Genomic DNA, 23577 nt, shown 5'->3' on the forward strand with positions numbered 1-23577 from the left:
GTCAGTAAAGAAAACTTTAAGCTCATCTCTCAATTCAAAAAACGTGTCAATACTTTGCCCCTTGATAACCAGCGCACTTCTTCTGTATGTTGTAAAAGCGTTACATGGTCGCTGCCCATATCATTGCACAATGTAGAAAATACACGAGAGTTCAGGAGCCTTGCTTTAACAAAGTTAACCATTTGCCCTATAGTGTCCAAAATGTCTTTCAAGCTGTCAGGCATTCCTTTGGCAGCAAGAGCCTCTTGGTGGATGTTGCAGTGTACCCAAGTGGCGTCGGGAGCAACTGCTTGCACGTGCGTTACCACTCCACTATGTCTCCCTGTCATGGCTTTTGTCCAGTAATTAAAAAATATCCTGACCTGGTTTCCAGTGGTTTGCAGAAGAGGATGTCTACCTTAATTGGGGCGGCAAGTAGCCTAGTGGTTAGAACGTTGGGTTGCTGGATCGAATCCCCGAGCTGACAAGGTAAAAATATGTCGTGCTGCCCGTGAACAAGGCACACAGTGACGCATCAGTGACATGGCAGGAGATGTTCTGAAACAATTACTGCTTCGCATACAAGCCAGTGAATTACAACTGTGTCCCATCACAGCAGCAAGATTTGTGACCCGTTGCAGCAAGAAAAGGGCAACCAGTGAAGAACAAACACCATTGTATATACACAACCCATATTTATGTTTATTCATTTTCCCTTTTGTAACTATTTGCACATCGTTACAACACTGCATATAGCCATAATATGACATTTAAAATATCTACTCCTTTGGAACATTTGCATGTGCAATGTTTGCTGTTCATTTTATATTGTTCATTTCACTTTTGTTTATTATCTATTTCACTTGCTTTGGCAATGTAAACATATGCTTCCCATGCCAATAAATCCCTTTGAATTGAATTGAGAGAGAGCGAGAGGATGCGAGAAAACACAAGAGAAGACAGAAGGAAATAGATGAAAAGCAGAGCTGACAAGGTAGGTCCAAGGCCATGTAATATCCTGGAGTGTGACCACCTGTAGAAGCTGGGAATGTTTATCTCAATTACAATTGATATCTACGTCCCAAATGGCAAGCGATTCCCTTCGCAGAGCACTACTTTTGATCAGGGCCCATAGGGCTCTGGTCAAAGGTAGTACACAGCACTACGTACTGTAGGGAAAAAAAGGTGCCGTTTGGGAGGCAGTAATAGTCTGTTGTGTGATGGGAGCCAGAGAGTTTATGTTTCCTAGTGCTGAAAAAGCACGGGACAGGGTCCAGGACCAGACTGCAGCTATCGTCATCTGGATCACATCAACTCGGTCCACATCTACTGCAGAGACAGAGAGAGAGAGAGGGGAGAGAGACAGAGAGAATGAGAGATGAGGGGATAGAGGGGGAGAGAGAAACAGAGGGGGAGAGGGCAGGAAAGAGTAAAGAGAGAGGGCTAGAGAGTACAGAGAGTGAGAATATCATACTCTTATGAACAAGGGAAGGAGGCAGATAAACAAATATATTATTGTCACATACACCAGATAGGTCCTGTGAAATGTGTTGTTTTACAGGGTCAGCTATAGTAGTAGTAAGGCGCCCCTGGAGCAAATTAGGGTTAAGTGCTTGGCTCAAAGGCACACTAACAGATTTTTCACCTTGTCGGCTCGGGTGTTCAAACCAGCAACCTTTTGGTTACTGGCCCAACACTAACCGCTAGACAACCTGCGAGAGAGGGAGGAGATAGAGAAGCGGAGATGAAGGAATGGAATGGCAGGAAGTCGTTACATATTTTCTCTTGACACCAGTGTCAGTGACAGACAGATAGGGACCATGGAGAGTCTGAGAACAGCCTAATGTCTGGACCTCAATCAACCTTAGTTTAATGAGCTTCATACTGCAGCCCTCACCCTGAACTTGATTAACTTTGTGTTGCTATTTATGGAGATATATTGCAGTCAACATGCTGGGAATAGAGTATGCACTGAGCTCACAGTGATGGAAGACATGAAAAATGTTTTGACAGCAATGTACAGTGCCTTCGGGAAGTATTCAGACCCCTTGACTTTTTCCCACATTTTGTTACGTTACAGCCTTATTCTAAAATTGATTAAATAACAATTCCCACAGCAATCTATACGCAACACCCCATAATGGCAAAGCGAAATCAGGTTTTTAGAAATGTTTGCAAATTTATTAAAACAAAAAAACAGAAATACCTTATTTACATAAGTATTCAGACCCTTCGCTATAAGACTCGGAATTGAGCTCAGGTGCATCCTGTTTCCATTGATCATCCTTGAGATGTTTCTACAACTTGATTGGAGTCTACCTGTGGTAAATTCAATTGATTGGCCATGATTTGAAAAGGCACACACCTGTCTATATAAGGTCATACAGTTGACAGTGCATGTCAGAGCAAAAACCACGCCATGAGGTCGAAGGGACAGTCCGTAGAGCTCTGAGACAGGATTGTGTCGAGGCACCGATCTGGGGAAGGGTACCAAAACATTTCTGCAGCATTGAAGGTCCCCAAGAGCACAGTGGCCTCCATCATTCTTAAATGGAAGAAGTTTGGAACCACCAAGACTTTCCCTAGAGCTGGCTGGCCAGCCAGCCAAACTGAGCAATTGGAGGAGAAGGACCTTGGTCAGGGAGGTGACCAAGAACCCGATGGTCACTCTGACAGAGCTCTAGAGTTCCTCTGTGGAGATGGGAGAACCTTCCAGAAGGATAACCATCTGTGCAGCACTCTACCAATCAGGCCTTTATGGTAGAGTGGCCAGACGGAAGCCACTCCTCAGTAAAAAGCCCGCTTGGAGTTTGCCAAAAGGAACCGAAAACCAAGGTTAACTCTTTGGCCTGAATGCCAAGAGTCATGTCTGGAGGAAACCTGTCACCATCCTTACGGTAAAGCATGGTGGTGGCAGCATTCATGCTATGGGGATGTTTTTCAGCTGCAGGGACTGGGAGACAAGTCGGAATCAAGGCAAAGATGAACGGAGAAATGTACAGAGAGATCCTTGATGAAAACCTACACCAGAGCGCTCAGAGCGCTCACCAGAGCGCTTTACGCACACAGCCAAGACAACGCAGGAGTGGCTTCGGGAAATGTCTCTGAATGTCCTTGAGTGGCCTAGCCAGAGCCCGGATTTGAACATCTCTGGAGGAACCTGAAAATAACTGTGCAGCAACGCTCCCCATCCAACCTGACAGAGCTTGAGAGGTTCTGCAGAGAAGAATGGGAGAAACTCCCCAAAATCCAGGTGTGCCAAGCTTGTAGCGCCATACCAAAGAAGACTCGAGGCTGTAATCGCTGCCAAAGGTGATTCAACAAATTGCTGAGTAAAAGGGTCTGAATACTTATGTAAATGTGATATTTCCATTTTTTCCCCCATAAAGTTAGCAAAAATGTATAAAATATTGTTTTGCTTTGGAATTATGGGGTATTGTGTGTAGATTGATGAGGGGGGAAAACGATTTAATGAATTTTAGAATAAGACTGTAACCTAACAAAATGTGGAACAAGTCAAGGGGTCTGAATACTTTCCGAAGGCAATTTATCTCCATAGCTGTGGCCCCTTGGGAGCCTCATCATGTTTGAGCTACATCCGTGTTAGTCATGGATGACTTTAATGAATTTTTTTATTTTATTTAACCTTCGTTTAACTAGGCAAGTCAGCTAAGAACAAATTCTTAATTACAATGACGGCCTAGGAACAGTGGGTTTACTGCCTTGTTCAGAGGCGGAACGACAGATTTATACCTTGTCAGCTCAGGGATTCAATCTAGCAACCTTTCGGATACTGACCCAACGCTCTAACCACTAGGCTACCTTCCGCCCCTCAAAAAATATATATAAAACATATTAACATGCTTTTTTTATGTTCTTGTGATTTTTGGCCGTCCCTCGACTCATGTTGGTTGGAGCGCTCTCTACCTCCCTCCCAACGTGCATTACATAGATTAATTTAAGTTCTTCATGTCTTTCCATCACTGTGAGCTCAGTGCAGACTCCATTCCCAGCCCATAACTGTCTGTCTGTCCGTCCTGCTTCCTCTCCTACACTGTCAGGTCAGATGTGGGTCAATGTCTTAATGGACCAGGAGGATTACAGCTCCTCAGCTCCCTGCAGACTACCGTACAGGAGAAAGGTCTGCCTGAGCGTCTTACTCCTGTCTACTCGTTCCACTGTACAGGACCAGAAAAATGAGAGGAAAGCAGAGAAGGGAAGATAACCAGACCAGGAGTCTTTTCATCCTCCCCGTCTTTTCTTCCTCTGTCTCTCTCCGCTCCTTCCAGCAGAGAGGACTACACCGTGCATGGGTCCAGTCTGCAGATGAACAAGACGTTAAGTGCCACAAGGAGAAGGTGAGTGGGTAGACAGACAGGTTCCTCTGGTATGTAGATAGAGACAGAGATCGAGAGCGAGACTTTGTGGTTGCCTGGCTAGCCCAAACTCCTTGCTCTGGCCAAACACTACGCCACACCCACGGAAGTTAGTTTCTTCTCCTCAATTAGTCTGGATCTGAGTACCTCCCCTACGATGTCTAGAATGGAAATACGTTCTAGATCGTCTGATTGGTCACAATAAAACGATGGGTTGCGCCAGAGCCAAAACACGGGTGGGTAGAGCGACATTTTGAAAACGTATCATTGACTTTGTTGCTCTGATTGGTTACGTCCAAACGCCGAGGACTTTGTTTTGTACAACACCCCTCATTTTGACGTCACCACAAACGACTTCAAAGATTGCCGTCTCAGACTGAAGTACGTAGCGAACGATAGAGCAGCGGAACAATTCAGTTTGAGTCGTCGGGCAAACTTTATGGATCACACCCCCTGCCAAAATGAGCCTGACATTTTTTCTACTTCTTCAGTGTCGTCATACATGCAGCCCTCAGGAAACAAAGGCTTATATGGATGCGTGTCATAGAGAGGGGGATTGTCACTACAACGACCAGGCATATGGATGGTCGGACGGACAGGGACATTGAAATGCAGATGCGGCCAGGATTTGTTGGCACCATTCAACAGGGGTAACTATTTAAATATCTCTACACCCCTGCTCCTCGGCACCGCCTTGCCACCCTGGGTATATCCTCACCTCACATACCATAAGTCTCAGACTCCCCACTGATGTCACACCTACTAATTTATCAATTATCATGAACCAAGCGGTCACGTCTCAACACGGTCTTAATAACTCTGGGGTGAAGCTTCCCCTGGGTACAGATCTTGGATCAGCTTCCCCTCCCCAATCATAACCTTAACCATTAGTAGGGAAAATGCTAAACTGACCCAAGAGCAGCGTATAGGGGCAACTTCACCCTACTGCTCCTAATAATGGATCCAAATTGGTATTGTACAATCAGTATCGCTGTCACTCACAGACAGAAACATAAGAATATTGGCCAGTACAGTATCCTACATTTGTTCATTTGCTCATTCATTCACCCGTTGACTTAGACAAACACTCACATCTTATCAGCAGCCTACTAGACGAACCATGAGCAATGAGGCACATTTTTCCCACAGAAACTAAATTCCTCAGGACTGAACCCCACCCAGCCCCTAGTCCACTTCTCTCCCTGTACACCCCCGCCAGCCCCCTGCTTCTGTTTTCGCCCCTCTCTCTCACACAGCTCTGATCACATCATGCCTCGCTCCTCGATAATACTGCACATTACCCTTCACACACCCATGCACACACACACACTCAGTCACATGCACACACACACAGAGAGAGGACACACGAACATACAGCAAGGGGAGAAAATCACATGGTAAACACTCGTATCCAAAAATAGAAGGAGACCAAACAGATTCCCTCTAGCCCTCTTACACCCCCCCAACCCCCCAACAAAGGAAGAAGGGAGGCTGCAGCCTACAGCTCCGCAGTCTGATGTTAGTTACCATAACGATGATGGTGAGGGCTCTACTTCCCCCGGAGGTGGCGTGGCCCTCGCCGGGCGGCAAGGCGTCCAGGGATAGCTGGTCCTGGCGGGAGCACATGTGGGCACAGTTGGCCCGGCCCACGGAACGCAGGACCTGGAGGAGCACCAAGCTGGCCGAGCAGCCCATACCCAGGTGCCCAACCACGTCACCCCCAGACAGAGCCCTCTGGCCTGGGATCACCACCCAGCTCTTGCCACCTGTCCCTGGCAGTCTGGACCTTGGACCAGCCTAATGGAGCTAAGTTCAGGAAAGCCCAGCTACAGCCTAGTCCAGTCCAGGTTAGGTTAGCCCAGGTTCCTCCTGTAGCCCTGCTCCAGTCCTAAAGCACCAGTGCTCCAGCCCTGCCTGCCTGCTTCGTACTGCAGACCCACTGCTCTCCTCTAGCTCTGCACTGCTGAGCGCTGAGCTCCCTCCGGCTGCAGGAGACAGAGGCTGCCTTGTCTCGCCACTCTCCGCACTGATCTGATCTGCCTACACTGCAGCTGAACACAGCTGGCTCCTCCAATCGAAGCAAGCCACGGCCGACAGCTGACCAGAACTGACAGTCAAAAACACACACAGGCACGCACTCTCTAGCACCCAGTCTCACCCGCTCCCTCTAGGTCTCGTGCACTCCCTCTCTCCCTCCCTCTTCCACACATACTGTACACACTCACACAAATATTCCGCAGTGATTGAGAGGGAGATGGTAAAAAGGCTGGAAGTCAATCCAAGCTGGAGCAAGCTCCGGGAATTGCACTACGCAAAGGGGTGAGTGTGTGTTTGTATGTGTGTGTGTGTGTCTGTGCATGCGTGTCTAAACAACCAGCTGTGTTACATCAGCAGTTTCAGTGTCATTCAACTATCCAGACCAGACACCTACCCCACAACACTATCTCTCGCTCCGCACTTCTTTCTCTCCCTCTCTCCTACTTAAGAATGTTGAAATCTGGCTCACACTGTACACTCACTTAGCGGTACCTAAAGTGCTGCAGTCTGCACTGAAAAGCAGAATAGCACAGAGAAAGAAAAAGATGAGAAAAGGGAGAGTGAGGAGAGAAGAGAGCGAGAGGAGTGTGAGGGAGAAAGAGAGGACAGAGTAAGGGAGAGAGAGGGTGTGATTAGGGCTGTTGCGGTGACCATGTTACGGCCATACCGGCAGTCATGAGTCATGACCGCAGTAAAATTCCATGGTAATCTCCTTTTATGCACTCTGGACATCCATTGGTAGTACCCAACTGACTAATGACCATCAGGTCGCTAATGGCCTGGTACTCAGGGCTCTATTGTCCATCTAGCCACTCTGACATCAACGCAAATACATTCTAAAATCACATCCAATACATCGTCAAAACAGTATGGTGCTTTTAAAAGTCACCTCACTGGGATTGATCAATTTAAGGAAAGAAGTTCAACAACGGGTTGAAAACACGGTCATTGCGGGACGTTGTTTCAAAGCCAAACACGACGAAAACGACAGCGCTTTCTAAGGTGATGATTTTAATATTAAGCCTGAAAAAAAATATGAAATTAAAATAATGACAATACATAGCCTACCACATATTATGCATGGCAGAAAAACACATAATAACTGATTTCAGATGGGTACACAATTGGTACATAATTTCTCTAGCTAGCCTATACTTCAAAATTAAACAAATTCTAGTAATCGCCTTTGAGTGTGGACTGTATTATTATGCATACCGGATGGACTGGTTACCTCATGCTATGCTCCAAACTTTCTATCCATGAGTCTTAGAGAGAGCGTATAGGCCTAGGCGATGCTGTTGGTTCACTGATTGTGCAGGGCGGCTTACAGGTAGCCTACAATTATAGTGGATTTGTATTTGATTTTGAATAGCCTAGTAATAGGGATTTTGTTATATTTTCATAATTAATAGGCTGACACATTACCTTCAGCTACAGGATATCTCACCCACCATGTGTTTCCATCTCCTCTCTTTGCTTCATTCCTTTCTCCAGCTTGCAGAGAGAGGGGCTGCCAACAGTTGAATTACATATGTTTTGTGAAAACGTGTTACTATCAATATTCCCAAACAGATTTCACTTGGTTACCCAAATTAAACACTGGGTAGCTGCAGGAACATGGTAGGAGAGCCGATGGCATACAGAGTTTGGGCGGAATACCACCTGTCATGCAGCAAGAGGCTGCATGCTCCTCAAACAGTGGTTGATGCCTGGAGTGAAATAACCGGGTAGCCTACCAGCATGATTGAAAACAGAACCGGTGGGAAAGCGGCAGCCTCCATTCGCTATTCGAGTGCATACAGATGACAGCATACAGTCTTTTTCCCCCCTGGCCATGCCCATTTGATAACGGGCCATTCTAAATTCTAAACAAATTTGACATATTAGCAAAGACTAAATTAAATTGGGAATAGTCTGACGGGTGAAAATAGGACCACTTGATGAGAGAACAGCGTGTGCAGCCTGAGGCAAGGAACAGAGCGCAAGCTTTTTTTAGCGACTTTCTCAAATCATCAATAGCCTGTAGTCGCATCATGCGACCCATTTATGTTTTGATTTCTAAGACATTCTAAGGTTTGGATCATTCACAACTGAAGTTGCCAAATAACTCTAAATCTAGCACATAGGACTTGTTTCAAGTGATCACTTTTGACACTCAACGTAGCCACTTCGTATGCGTACTCACTCCCAGAATGGGACAAATATCCTTTCTATTTTATTTAGCTGAGTTCAATTATATTCTTCTTACTATAAAATCATATAATATAAAATAATGGCACGGGATTTATAAGCATATCTTATCGGCTAAATGAACACGCCTACAGCCTATGGCATGGTGCGTAGCCAGATAACATACAGTAGACCAACTCATATTCTGTTCTTCTGAAATACATTTTCTTCATATCATGTTTATTTAAACCTGCCTAAAATAAAACATTGATTTATTGTGATGGTGTATATTTAATTTATATATTAGACTTTTTTTAATGTAAACGCTCCAAAAGGCGTGCATCAGCGACTTGCGTGCGGTTTATATGCGCGGAGGCCTGGAGATGCTAAACCTAAGTATCTTAATTAACGGTCAAACACTTTTGCACGACAATAACCCGGCGGACAAAATTGAATGACCGCCACAGCCCTAGCGTGTGAGCAAGAGATGGAAAGAGGATGGAGAGCCAGACAGAGATATAGAGGGGGAGATTATAGGGCTACCAGGGTTCGAAAGAAAACAAAGAGGGAGGGACTCCCTGAGTTTTAGCACTATTAAGGAAAGTGAAGCATGTGACATTTCTCTACAAGTTCATTACGGCTCATGGTATTGCATCTGTCCAGCAGTCACAGACAGTTTACTGGGCACCTGAGAGTCAGAAAGGATGGCCTAGGGTGGCCTAGTGGTCTAAGCCGCTGCCTCTGGGACATATATACCGCTGCAGCACGGGTTCGAATCTGGAAAAGTGCTATTTGAACATACTCTCTCTATCCTGTCCAATAAATATGAGAGGGATGGGATTGACCAACTCCCTTTAAAAGAAAAATAAATAACCCAGAAAAAGGACTGATTGGACCAACAGAGACTAGGCACTGAGAAGGAGAACGGCTGGGGAACAAACTCCCAACCTTCCAATCTCAGGGAAGACGCTCTAACCATAAGGTCACTGATTTGGGTTAGGGCTTTTACTGTGTGAGGATGCTATTATCTTGTGTTGAGTCTGCTGCTGCTGCCCTGCTGGGTTTCCAGTCAGGCCTGTGACGGTGGGTCTGATACAAGGGGCCAGACTGTCTACCCAGCGTTTACCTGGACGACACAGACGTGTTCTCCAGGTCCTCATGGTTAAGTGCACTGTCTAAGGAGATGAGGACTGGGATATATTCACGAGGAAGCAAATGGGCCGAAACGGGGCGGGACCTACCTGAATTTGTCCAACAAGAAATGGATGTTTTTCGTTTTCCCTATTGCAAAACATTTCGCTACAGTTTGCACAAATGAATATGACCCAGGTTCAAAAGGTTAGCATTTCTGTGTCACACCGTAAGCCTGGCGTTGCCTTCTAACTTTGAGCTCTGCCTTGTGACTGGAGTCTGCAGGCACTGCCTTATTGACCAATATTGAGAACACACATGCACATGAAGACACGCACGCACGCACGCACGCACGCACGCACGCACGCACACACAAATACTGGAGGAATCTGCTATAATTCCCCTGTTCTGCACTCCACAGAATACAACAACCCAGTTTGATCGTTCTCCCTTTCTGGCACTTTCAAATGAAATGCCAAGCAGCACCAGAAACCAGGTCTGGCTCCTATCTAAACTCTATCCAGACACACATGCTTGCTCGCACTCTCACACACACACACACTGTATACATAAGAGTGATCCTAATTCCCTGATGAGATAGATTTCTGGTGTAGGGATACACTGTATCACAGGGCAGAAATACCTGAAAGCAATGCTATTATCCTCACATCACAATATATTACACTAAGTGCTGGGTGAAAAAGTCTGAATATAGAAAAATGCATAAATAAAAGTATATTGCTCCTCTACTGTATATACCGACCACAGACTCCCATCTCATCAGTTTTCCTCCAGCACAAAGTGAGATGAGCCCTTTTCTCCTCTCCCTCTCCTTCCTCAGCAGAAAACCAGTTTGCTATATATACCAAACCACTTCTTCTTGATTTACTGTCCGTTAAGTGCAGGAGCCTAGAGAGTAGAGGGCGAGGGTTTGTTTCTGGAGTTGTTTTTGGACTGGCCCACAGCCTCTGGCAGCGTCCCTACATCAGTGTTTCTTAATCCCAGTCATGGGAACCCGAAAAAGAGGGGCACATTTTACTTTTTGCCCTCTAGCACTACACACCTGATTCCACTATTCAAAGGTTTAATGATGAGTTGATTAATGGAATCTGGTGTGTAGTGCTAGAGGGCAAAAACTAAAATGCGGCCCTCTTTGGGTTCCCAGCACCAGGATTAAGAAAACACTTCTCTGTCACGCCCTGACCTTGGAGAGCCTTTTTATTTCTCTATTTGGTTAGGTCAGGGTGTGATTTGGGTGGGCATTCTAGTTTTTCTATTTCTTTGTTGGCCGGGTATGGGTACCAATCAGAGGCAGCTGTCTATCGTTGTCTCTGATTGGGGATCATACTTAGGCAGCCTTTTTTTCCACCTTTAGGTGTGGGATCTTGTTTGTGTGTAGTTGCTTTCTGCACTGCATGTAGCTTCACGTTCGTTTTGTATTTTGTTGTTTTTTCGGTTTCATTTAAATAAAAGTCTACCACGCTGCACCTTGGTCCAATCCATCTCTAAACGGTGCAATACTTCTGACCAGAGGACTATGGGCCCTGGTCAGAAGCAGTGAAAAAAACGTCATAATTCAATAAATGTTCGAGAGAAAAAGGGAACTTCAGAGCACATTTTCTACATTTTCACTTTATGACATAGTCAGGAGGTTGCGGATGGGTTATTAGCAGTTGTGGGTGGATGCCGGTGAACAAACATCGCTAACACTAGGCTTGGTCGGTATACCGTTTATATACCGTTGATCATCATTTGGGTTGCTGCAGGGGTGTGTGCTCCGCCATTGCTTATTTAAGTATAACTATAAAAAAAAATCTAATATGTGTCAAATAAATGACATCCAGCTCAGGGCTCCAGCTATGCATTTGGTGGCTAGATGTCAAGATCAAGCTTCTTGGTTACAGCAGAGACATTCAATCCCCCTCCTGGATCAAGATCCCTGTTGACTACATTGGTTTGTGCAGCACTTCCGGTAATCCCATATACCCCGGTATGGTACAGAAACAGTATGACAATCTGGATACCGCCAAACCCTAACTATCGCACACACACACACACACACACACACACACACACACACACACACACACACACACACACACACACACACACACACACACACACACACACACACAGTATAAACTGTAATGTTTAGTAGTTTAGTGGAATCAGTATGTGTTTTAGTAGAATCCATAGAATACGTTCAGGGTGTTATCTTGGAACTAATCAACAGGGAGGAGCAGGCCATTTTAGGAAGCCTGTATATCTTCCAGGATTATGGTCTTCAGCATCTGTGTGACAGCAACGCACACACACACACACACACCTCTCACACGCACACCATTACAATGCCTTTAAAAAAAATATATATACACGATTTGATTTGATAAACAATACAAAACATACACATACAAACGACAACATCATACAAACACCAGCTACACCACTCCTGCCCAGACCCAATAGCCCTCACCCCTATCTCCGGCGCCTGTATCACTTTTTGCACGATTTTGTTTCTCTCCGTCGCCCACACACTTTAAAATGTTTAGATGGTAAAGCATTTTGACCTTTCCATTGCGTGAATGACAGAGGATTGGTTGATTTCCAGTTTTGAAGATGATGAGAAAAGTATCGTCCAATACAATCGGGTATCTCACTGCACCCTCATATGCCATGTCTTGAAATATGCAGACAGGCGAATTAAAAGAGCATTTACATTGGAATACTTCTGGCAGCCATCTTTCCAACTCCGCCCGTAACTTTTGGACTTCATAGCATTCCCAGAAGGCATTCATTATTGAGTCCTTAGTACTTTTACACTTCAGACATGACTCTGCCATTGTGCTGTAGAATTTCTAAATGTTTGTTAGCTGTTACCACATTCCCTCCATCTTGTGCCAATATCAGATATTTTTTAAATCTTCCAATAGTTTATATTTATTTCTAAGAGATTGTCAGTTGGATATGCTTGCAAGGTTTTATATAACTTACCTATCATATGAACAACCTTTTCTGACTCAAATAGGATTCCCTCAATATTGCTATGTTGTCCAAAAGATTTCAAATAGAAATTCTGTGATACAACTTTTAATTTGCATGCATTTGAAAATATCTACATTGGTCAATCCAAAAATTGCTTTTTAAAACTGTCGTGGAAATAAATGTACTTCCTATTACCAAGTCACTTGTTTCTATGCTTTTAGTTTACCATCATCTGCTGTTATTAAAGTAGGTGGCAGCATAGGCCTCTCCAACCAAGCTCTTCTTGAAATATTGCATTTCTATATATTTTTTAAATGTAACTCTTGCAAAAAATGTAGAGCTAAATATAAACACATTACTATAAACACACACACACACGCACACTATAATCAGGTCGCCTCTCTTTCTCCTTGTGTTAGTGTGGGTTAGGAGGAGCATCAATAAGTAACACAGTGTAATGTGAGGGTTTTAGCTTGACGAACACATTACAGGGATCATGTCAGATCCCCTGACGAAGTACCGGTACACACACACACTGCTCATCCTTAATGCACAAGGAGACTAAATGCTGTTTCCTCCCTCTCTCTCATTCTCTCTCTTCTGCTGTTCCTCTCCCTCTCTCTCTCATTCTCTCTCTCTTCTGCTTTTCCCCTCTCTCTCTCTCATTCTCTCTCTTCTGCTTTTCCTCTCCCTCTCTCTCTCATTCTCTCTATCTTCTGCTTTTCCTCTCCCTCTCTCTCTCATTCTTTCTCTCTCTTCTGCTTTTCCTCTCCCTCTCTCTCTTCTGCTGTTCCTCTCCCTCTCTCTCTCATTCTCTCTCTCTCTCTTCTGCTTTTCCCCTCTCTCATTCTCTCTCTTCTGCTTTTCCTCTCCCTCTCTCTCTCATTCTCTCTCTCTTCTGCTGTTCCTCTCATTCTCTCTCTTCTGCTTTTCCCCTCTCTCTCTCTCATTCTCTCTCTTCTGCTTTTCCTCTCCATCTCTCTCTCATTCTCTCTCTTCTGCTTTTCCTCTCCCTCTCTCTGTCATTCTCTCCTGCTGTTCCTCTCTCTCTCTCTCATTCTCTCTCTTCTGCTTTTCCCCTCTCTCTCTCTCATTCTCTCTCTTCTGCTTTTCCTCTCCATCTCTCTCTCATTCTCTCTCTTCTGCTTTTCCTCTCCATCTCCCTCTCATTCTCTCTCTTCTGCTTTTCCTCTCCCTCTCATTCTCTCTCTTCTGCTTTTCCTCTCTCTCTCTCCTGCTTTTCCCCTCTCTCTCTCAGTGCATGCTGGGGATTTTCAGTGTTTCGCCTGTGTTTCCTTTTTTGTTTATTTTTCTTGGTAGTTTACCTTTTTCTAGAGGCATGATTAAGGTTATCATTACATTCATTGTTTTGTGGTAGAACTAGGTATGTTGCATTTCTTGTTGGAATTGCCCTGGCTTTGGTGGGGGTGGCGACCCACAAGGGGACGCCGTCCCTGTCACTTCGGCACGGCTTCAGGTGTGTTACTGAAGCTACTGTCACCGTGGAGGAGTTCTGGTAGCTCTGAAAATCTACAGAATGGTAGCTCTCCAGGAACAGGGTTGGAGAGCCCTGATATATACCCAAATATAACTTAGAAATGCCTCATGAGCTTAGTTCAACTGTTGTACCCCATCAGAACCCAAAATATAAGGTCAGGATTCAATCAGATCTGCGTTTTATTTTTATTTAACCTTTATTTAACTAAGTCAGTTAAGAACAAATTCTTATTTACAATGACGGCCTACACCGGCCAAACCCGGACAACGCTGGACCAATTGTGAGCCGCCCTATGGGACTCCCAATCACGGCCGGTTGTGATACAGCCTGGAATCGAACCAGGGTGTCTGTAGTGACTCCTCAAGCACTGAGATGCAGTGCCTTAGACCGCTGCGCCACTAGGGAGTGGCTGCATGATGCGAGGGACCTCTACAAAAATATGACCCAGGATTACAGCCTCACGCTCAAACCAAGTTCAATGCTTCCTTCAGTACTCCCCACTTCGCAAACAGTTCGATCCTATCATTAAAAACACTGCCAGATCTTGAGCATTGTTCCACACCTGGAAAATAAGTTTAAAGAACCCCCGCTGCATGTCTTCACATGCGCCCCCAAGATCAGCCAAATGGTGGTGAGGTCTGATCTTCAACCGGTACCACGTTGCACCTTCCTGTTACTGATGTGGCCGATGTACCCAGTGTAACTTTACGAAACAAATGCACAATGTTCAATCGCCATTTAAGATTAAGGGCATCATTACGTGCTCTACAAACAATGTGGTATACCTGATCGAGTGTATGTGTGGTCTATGCTATGTAGGAAAAACTAAACGAGCTCTAAAAAACAAGAATAGCGGAACACAGGAGTAATATCAGGACTCTTGACCAGAGAAACCCTGTGGCTGCGCATTTCATAGAGGCTCGTCACGACATCAGCTCTTAGAGATGCTGTACATCTGTATCGAACATGTTAAGACCCCTAGGTGGGGGGGATACTGTTAATCTATGACTGTAAAGAGAACTGTATTGGATTCACCGTTTGTCCGCCATGTCTCCTAAAGATCTGAACCAAGAGTTTGATATCAGACCATTTCTGACATGAATCTGTTACGTTGATTTGTCTACCCATCCATGTCTCCATTTGGTCCTTTATGTACATACTGTATGTGCATATTAGATTTTCTGTAACTGCTGCATGTGCTCATCTCATTGATACCAAATGATTAGAGGTACACAAGTTGTTTTTGAAATGGGTCACTGCTATTACAGTATATCTACGGCCACCGTACATCCTGCGTGGCATGGTCATCTGGGCGGGTATTCCAACAGTTTCCAACATAATTTTGTACATACATATTATTGTGCAAAAGTGAATTGAATTGCTTCCACACCCTCCATGTGTCATGTGCGTAATGGTCATGTGAGGTGAAATGTGTATATTTTGGGATGTAAGCACTCGGTCTGTTTGACCCGGACTAAGATCCATTTCGGTTCGAAACATTGTCAATAAAGCAGTGAATTGGGAGCATAAACAGTGTGTGGTCCTTCCTGTTCTTTACAAGTATTCTTTATTAGCCCACCACCTAAGTTTTCAAGGATGTGCGTATAATTTTTTTATGGTTATTGTCCGGAGGAGTGGCATTCAGATGGGTATTGTAGGCCACCCGTGAGATTAAATGTCATTCCTGTTCATTTTGTTATGTTTGTACACTGCATTATTTTATCACATTGCATATTTTAATATAATCAATAACGTTATTATTTTAATACCATAACAAAGTGATAACTATTCCAACATTGGGATACGCATAGGCACTTCAGGAACTCAACTTGTGTAAGACTCATTAAGCTACAAAAGTGTCAGTGCTCAACCTTAAACATGTTGACAAAACAACGGAACAGATTAACTGGAATGACATTTACTCTCACAGGTGGCCAAAAATAACTATCTGAAAGCCTCGGCCCTACTAAACCACGCCTCCAGTCTTCTGAACTGACCCGCTGGGTCAAAAATAACTAGCAAGAGAGGAGTTGCCACACTTATCCAATAAACCCTTTTTTTACATAACGTTATCGAGCAAATTACGAAGGAATATCGACTTCATTTTTAATGATGTAGGCTAAGAAACACAATTTGGTTGTGAAAATATAAATCACCCTTATTAAACTCTCTAGATCATTTTCCATCAGTGGATGTCGATTTAACTTGTTTTGACTGCTATGATTAAGCAATAAGGCCCGAGGAGGTGTGGTATATGGCCAGTATACCACAGCTAAGCTTGGGACATAGCCCTTAGCCGTGGCATATACCACAAACCCCTGAGGTTCCTTATTGCTATTATTTATTTTCTCTCTAATTTCGTGATATCCAATTGGTAGTTACAGTCTTGTCCCATCGCTGCAACTCCCACACGGACTCAGGAGAGGCGAAGATCGAGAACCGTGTGTCCTCCGAAACACAACCCCACCAAGCAGCACTGCTTCTTGACACAATGCTCGCTTAACCCGGAAGCCATCCGCACCAATGTGTCGGAGGAAACAACGTACACCTGGCGACCGTGTCAGTGTGAATTGCGCCTGGCCCGCCACAGGAGTCGCTAGTGCGCGATGGGACAAGGACAACCCGGCCGGCCAAACCCTACCCTAACCCGGACGATGCTGGGCCACTTGTGTGCCGCCTCATGGGTCTCCCGGTCACAGCCGGTTGCGATACAGCCTGGGATCGGCTTTATTGCTATTATAAACTGGGTACCAACGTAATTAGAACAGTAAAAACTTTTTGTTGTTGTCATTCCCGTGGTACATGGTCTGATATACCATGGCTTTCAACCAATCAGCATTCAGGTCTCAAACCACCAAGTTTATAATTGTAAAAAAATCCCGTTTGCACATGTGCAAAACTACAGGTAAATACGACAGGAGACTTTAAGTGATGAAAGTTGGACAGAGGACCTCAGTGCAAGAAACACTTGGACGAACTTCACAAAACTAATGTTAGGCTATTTTCTAGCAATTATGTCGTTATTATGTGGCAGATGTTAAGACCAAAAAAAATTAAATTGGCTATTTGCGAGATTGACTTGTTTTTTTCAATAGGCATAAGCTACTGACTAAAATATGGGTTTATAAATTGCAATTCAACTTTGCCATGGTTTACTGAGCTAGATGCAGGTAGCCTATAGCCCCCTATAGGCCAACATCTCATTTCAGGGAAACGTCCACAATGGAACTGACATTAAATGTGGAGTATGATGCATTTACAATAGAGCTGTGACCCTGATCACAATTGATAACTGTCAATCTAATTAACTAAACATGGCCATTAATTCATTGCATAATAACAAAAGGCTACAACAACAAACTGAGTTAAAGCTCCAGGTAGACTACACAAGTGGCACAAATTGATTTGCAAAGACTCCAGTGATATCGTAATTTCAACATACAGTTGAAGTCGGAAGTTTGCATACACTTAGGTTGGAGTCACTAAAACTTGTTTTTCAACCCCTCCACAAATTTCTTGCTAACAAACTATAGTTTTGGCAAGTCAGTCTACTTTGCGCATGACACCGGTAATTTGTCCAACAAATGTTTCCAGACAGATTATTTCACTTATAATTTACTGTATCACAATTCCAGTGGGTCAGAAGTTTACATACACTAAGTTGACTGTGCCTTTAAACAGCTTGGAAAGTTCCAGAAAATTATGTCATGGCTTTAGAAGCTTCTGATAGGCTAATTGACATAATTTGAGTCAATTGGAGATGTACCTGTGGATGTATTTCAAGGCCTACCTTCAAACCCAGTGCCTCTTTGCTTGACATCATGGGAGAATCAAAAGAAATCAGCCAAGACCTCAGATAACAAATTGTAGACCTCCACAAGTCTGGTTCATCCTTGGGAGCAATTTCCAAATGACTGAAGTTACCACGTTCATCTGTACAAACAATAGTACACAAGTATAAACACCATGGGACCACTCAGCCGTAATACCGCTCAGGAAGGAGACACGTTCCGTCTCCTAGAGATGAACGTACTTTGGTGCGAAAAGTGCAAATCAATCCCAGAACAAGAGCAAAGGACCTTGTGAAGATGCTGGAGGAAACTAGTACAAAAGTATCTGAATTCACAGTAAAACGAGTCCTATATCAACATAACCTGAAAGGCCGCTCAGCAAGGAAGAAGCTACTGCTCCAAAACTGCCATAAAAAAGCCAGAGTATGGTTTGCAACTGCACATGGGGACAAATATCGTACTTTTTTGAAAAATGTCCTCTGGTCTGATGAAACAAAAATAGAACTGTTTGGCCATAATAAACCATCGTTATGTTTGGAGGGAAAAAAGGGGAGGCTTGCAAGCCGAAGAACACCATCCCAACAGTGAAGTACGGGGGAAATGATGTGGATATATTGTGGATATATTGAAGCAACATCTCAAGACATCAGTCAGGAAGTTATAGCTTTAAGTTATAGTCTCAAATGGGTCTTCCAAATGGATAATGACCCCAAGCATACTTCCAAAGTTGTGGCAAAATGGCTTAAGGACAACAAAGTCAAGGTATTGGAGTGGCCATCACAATACCCTGCCCTCAATCCTATAGAAAATTTGTGGGCAGAACTGAAAAAGCGTGTGTGAGCAAGGAGGCCTACAAAACTGACTCAATTACACCAGCTCTGTGTAACGGGTGTCGTCTTCCTCTTCCTCGGACGAGGAGAGGAGAGAAGGATCGGTAGACCAATGCGCAGCGAGGTGTGATGACATAATGATTTATTGAAAAGACAGACGAACACTGACACGAACTATACTTTAGAAATACAAAATAACAAACGGACAACGTAGACGAAACCTGAACATGGAACTTACATAAAAGACACGAAGAACTCACGAGCAGGAAACAGACTACATAAACGAAATAACACGCCGAAACAATCCCGTGTGGTGCGCAGACACAAACACAGGAGACAATCACCCACAAACAAACAGTGTGAACAGCCAGCCTATATATGGTTCCCAATCAGAGGAAAACGTAAACCACCTGTCTCTGATTGAGAACCATATAAGGCTGATTAACAGTGATCTAAACACAAAACATACAATGCCCACCCCAACTCACGCCCTGACCAACTAAACATATAAAAAAATAACATAAAATAGGTCAGGAACGTGACACTCTGTCAGGAGGGATGGGCCAAAATTCACCCAACTTATTGTGGGAAGCTTGTGGAAGGCTACCCGAAACATTTGACCCAAGTCAAACAATTTAAAGGCAATGCTACCAAATACTAATTGAGTGTATGTAAACTTCTGACCCACTGGGAATGTGATGAAAGAAATAAAAGCTGAAATAAATAATTCTCTCTACTATTATTCTGACATTTCACATTCTTAACATAAAGTGGTGATCCTAACTGACCTAAGACAGGGAATTTTGCTCAGATTAAATGTCAGGAATTGTCAGGAAAACTGAGTTGAAATGTATTTGGCTAAGGTGTATGTAAACTTCCGACTTCAACTGTATGGCATAGAAATGAATAGCCTACATTTGCCAACAGATGCAAATGTACCCTATCATTCTCCACATTTCATGTCATTTTCATAGTGGATTTTTTCCCCATAACAGAAGTCCGCAAGGGTGTTTCATAACTACCATTTCCAGGGTCTGTCCCAAATGGCACCCTATTCCCTATACCGTATAGTGCACTACTTTTGACCAAAGCAACGCATTATGTAGTGAATAGGGTGCCATTTGGAACCTAGAGCCAGTGTGTGTGAGTCATCCCATGGTGGTTTGTTGTGGCAAGGGGGGCTGGGGTTGACATGGTGAAAACATTCCGCCGTTGTCATGACGACCGCAACAGGATGCTGTCACTCAGAGCCGGGAATTACCAGCAGAAAACTTCTGCCCTGAGTATCTGACAGGCACAGCAGAGGCACAACAGGTCCCGCTCTCACTCTCTCTTCCAGTCTTTCTTTCGCTCTCTCTCTCGCCCTCTTTCCCTTGCTCCTGCTCTTTCTCCATCTCAACTCTCTCTCCCTCACACTCTCTCCCTGCCACTCGAGTATGTTTACTTTGTAAAGTATTTGCTTAGATAATGTCTTTCACACATAATATAGTGGAATACTGTAATAGTATTATTATAACAGTAGTATATTCATAATATATGCCATTTAGAAGATGCTTTTATACAAAACAATTCAGTCATTCGTGCATACATTTTACAGATGGGTGGCCCCAGCAGGAATCGAACCCACCCACCTTGCACCATTCTCTACCAGCTGAGCCACACAGGAGCTATTTGTAACACTATTAACAGATGGGAAGAGAAGAGCTTACTTTCCACAAGTTAAGTTTGAGTTTGTTTGAGATCAAGTTTCAGTTTGAGTTAGGTTTTACCTGAAGTCAAAGATGGTTGAAACCTGTAACTTCTCAGTTTGATGCTGGCTGCTGTTCTACACCACAAATGGAACACATTTCTGTTGTGCATGGTGAGGTGTTGGGACACATGCATGCACGCACACAGGTGTACACACACACACACACACATACAGTACCAGTCAAAAGTTTGGACACACCTACTCATTCAAGGGTTTTTTGTAATTTGTACTATTTTCTACATTGTATAATAATAGTGAAGACGTCAAAACTATGAAATAACACATATGGAATCATGTAGTAACAAAAAAAAGTGTTTAACAAATCTAAATATATTTAAGATTTTAGATTCTTCAAAGTAGCCACCCTTTGCCTTGATGACAGCTTGGCATTCTCTCAACCAGCTTCCTTTCTAGGGAGTTCTTCCTAGCCACTGTGCTTCTACATCTGCATTGATTGCTGTTAGGGGATAAGGCTGGGTTTCTGTATAGCACTTTGTGACATCAGCTGATGTAAAAAGGGCTTTATAAATACATTTGATTGATTGATGAGGTAGTCACCTGGAATGCTTTTCCAATAGTCTTGAAGGAGTTCCCACATGCTGAGCACTTGTTCGCTGCTTTTCCTTCACTCTGCGGTTCAACTCATCCCAAACTATCTCAATTGGGTTGAGGTCGGGTGATTGTGGAGGCCAGGTCATCTGATGCAGCACTCCATCACTCTCCTTCTTGGTCAAATAGCCCTTACACAGCCTGGAGATGTGTTTTGGGTCATTGTCCTGTTGAAATGATAGTCCCACTAAGCACAAACCAGATGGGATGGCGTATCGCTGCAGAATGCTGTGATAGCCATGCTGGCTAAGTGTGCCTTGGATTCGAAATAAATCACAGACAGTGTCACCAGCAAAGCACCCCCACACCATCACACCTCCTCCATGCTTCAAGGTGGGAACCACACATACAGAGATCATCCGTTCACCTACTCTGCGTCTCACAAAGACACGGCGGTTGGAATCAAAAATCTCAATATTTGGACTCATCAGACCAGTGGTGACCCATCATTCAGGGCAGGTGGTGCGGAGCCCCACCTTTTTTGAGCCCCACATTTTTAGCACCCTTGGGTGCTGCCATATAGAAGTGCCCATCCAAGAAGGCTCAAGTTCATTGGGCACTTTGATTGGACTGATGTCAACATCATACTTTCAAAATCTTAGCTAGCGGTCATCATCATGAATCAAGTCGACAATCTACTGGCAAATAATTTTTAATCCTTGTCATACGAAGAGAAATAATGAACAGAAATTATAGATAAAACGTGTCAGTGCTCATCGGCCATTGGACATAAACATTACACAACAAGCTGGAAATCGCAAATTCAACAATGAGTGGTTTGGAAGGAATCAGTGACAGTGGCTAACTGCAAGCATTGCAAAGCAATCAGCAGTCAGCTGCCTGAGGTGCGACCAATCGGGAGAAATAAAATCGGGGTGCTCTGGTTCTTTCTAGCGCCTTTTCTTCTTTTAACCACTTTCTACCTCTGCTGGGCTCTCTCTGTCAGTAATCTCAAATCTGGGATTAAGTGTCTCTTTTCCAAGTTTAAAATGATAAACATTCAACATTGGCCATGCTGTCAATGAAGCATGATTTGAGCCGTGCTCAAAACAACTGTTTACTCGGAACTGCGGAAACTTGACTTCAGTGAGTTCAAGACAACTGGGAATTCGGGGAAAAAACGAGCTCCGACAGGGAAATACGTTTTGAAAGGTCATCCAACTCTGAATTGTAAAATCGGGAACTCGGGCCTCTTTCTAGAGCTACAACCTGAAGATCAATGACGTCATTATGAATCGACCTTGTTTTTCCCAGTTGTCTTGAAAGCACCATAAATCCAGAGAAGGCCACACTTTGATGACAACATTTGCCCACGAAGGGCCACCTTCCTGTTCAAGTGAGCAAAGCACAACAAGGTGAGTCCAAAAATGTAATGTATGCTGCTGCATAAATTATGTAATATACCAGGGAGATATGTATACTGTAGCTAAGAAAGTAATACTAAGTGTATGCTGTGTAGTAAGCTGTTAGTAGGCCATGTGCCTCACACTAATAATTTGGTCTATTTACCCCTCTTAATTTTACTTACTGTTCTGACTTGGTGGTGCACATGTAGCCTATAACCTGTTTTAGAGAAATGTAATCATCAAATTTTGTAAGAGCTTTCATTGTCTGCTTATATGCCCCCTTTATTGATCCTACGGTTCTGACTTGGTGTACAGGGAGAACACTGTAAGAACGGCCCATGTTCTGAATTCTGTCGCTGTACATTTCAAAAGTGCTAAACAAATAGTTATATTGACTACGCTCATTAATGTCTTAATCAAAATTACGTATTGCATCTTTTCCGCTTGTCGTCCCCTTATGCCATAGTTTGTACATCTCAATTGTCATTAGAAGCCACATTAGTTTAAGCAAGTCAGCCATATCAGCTATGTTTTTTTAAAAGGTCGTAAATGAGGCTGAATGAACTGTTTCGCTGCCAGACAAGGCTCAGGTGTAGCATTGGGAAGATGTTGGGACAGCTTTACGTTGGCCCTAACAGTTTGTGGGCACCGTTTATCACCGTTATCGTGAAATGTATGTATTGTTTAGTGTTGAGTAGTGGCTTTGCTGGCATGCATCCCACTTATTATTTTTTACTTTTTGCCCCACCAAGATTACATGCTAAAATCGCCACTGCATCAGACCAAAGGACAGATTTCCACCGTTCTAATGTCCATTGCTCGTGTTTCTTGGCCCAAGAACGTTCTTCTTATTGGTGTCCTTTAGTAGTGGTTTCTTTGCAGCAATTCGACAATGAAGGCCTGATTCTCGCAGTCTCCTCTGAACAGTTGATGTTGAGATGTTGAGATAATGAACAGTTGATGTTGAGATGTGTCTGTTACTTGAACTCTTTGAGGTGCAATCTGAGGTGCAGTTAATTGGTGATTTCTGAGGCTGGTAACTCGAATGAACTTATCCTCTGCAGCAGAGGTAACTCTGG

At 43.8% G+C, this 23577-nt stretch overlaps 1 protein-coding gene across 5 annotated transcripts in view; it reads right to left on the reverse strand.

Annotated features, from left to right (window-relative positions):
* Positions 1–23577, reverse strand: part of LOC139547629 (dedicator of cytokinesis protein 10-like) — a 176329-nt gene that overhangs the window by 124408 nt on the left and 28344 nt on the right. For 2 of the 5 annotated variants that reach the window (XM_071356596.1, XM_071356589.1), the window contains exon 1: positions 5883–6380. The exons of 2 other annotated variants lie outside the window; for them this stretch is intronic. In XM_071356596.1, coding sequence (XP_071212697.1) covers positions 5883–6050 — 168 coding nt within the window. In that variant the 5' untranslated portion in view covers positions 6051–6380. Of the gene's footprint in view, positions 1–5882; positions 6382–23577 lie in introns of those variants that run through there. One more of the 5 variants, XM_071356595.1, reaches the window with a different exon arrangement.

Source organism: Salvelinus alpinus, chromosome 21 (genome assembly GCF_045679555.1).
Source record: "Salvelinus alpinus chromosome 21, SLU_Salpinus.1, whole genome shotgun sequence".
NCBI classification, from domain to species: Eukaryota; Metazoa; Chordata; class Actinopteri; order Salmoniformes; family Salmonidae; genus Salvelinus; species Salvelinus alpinus.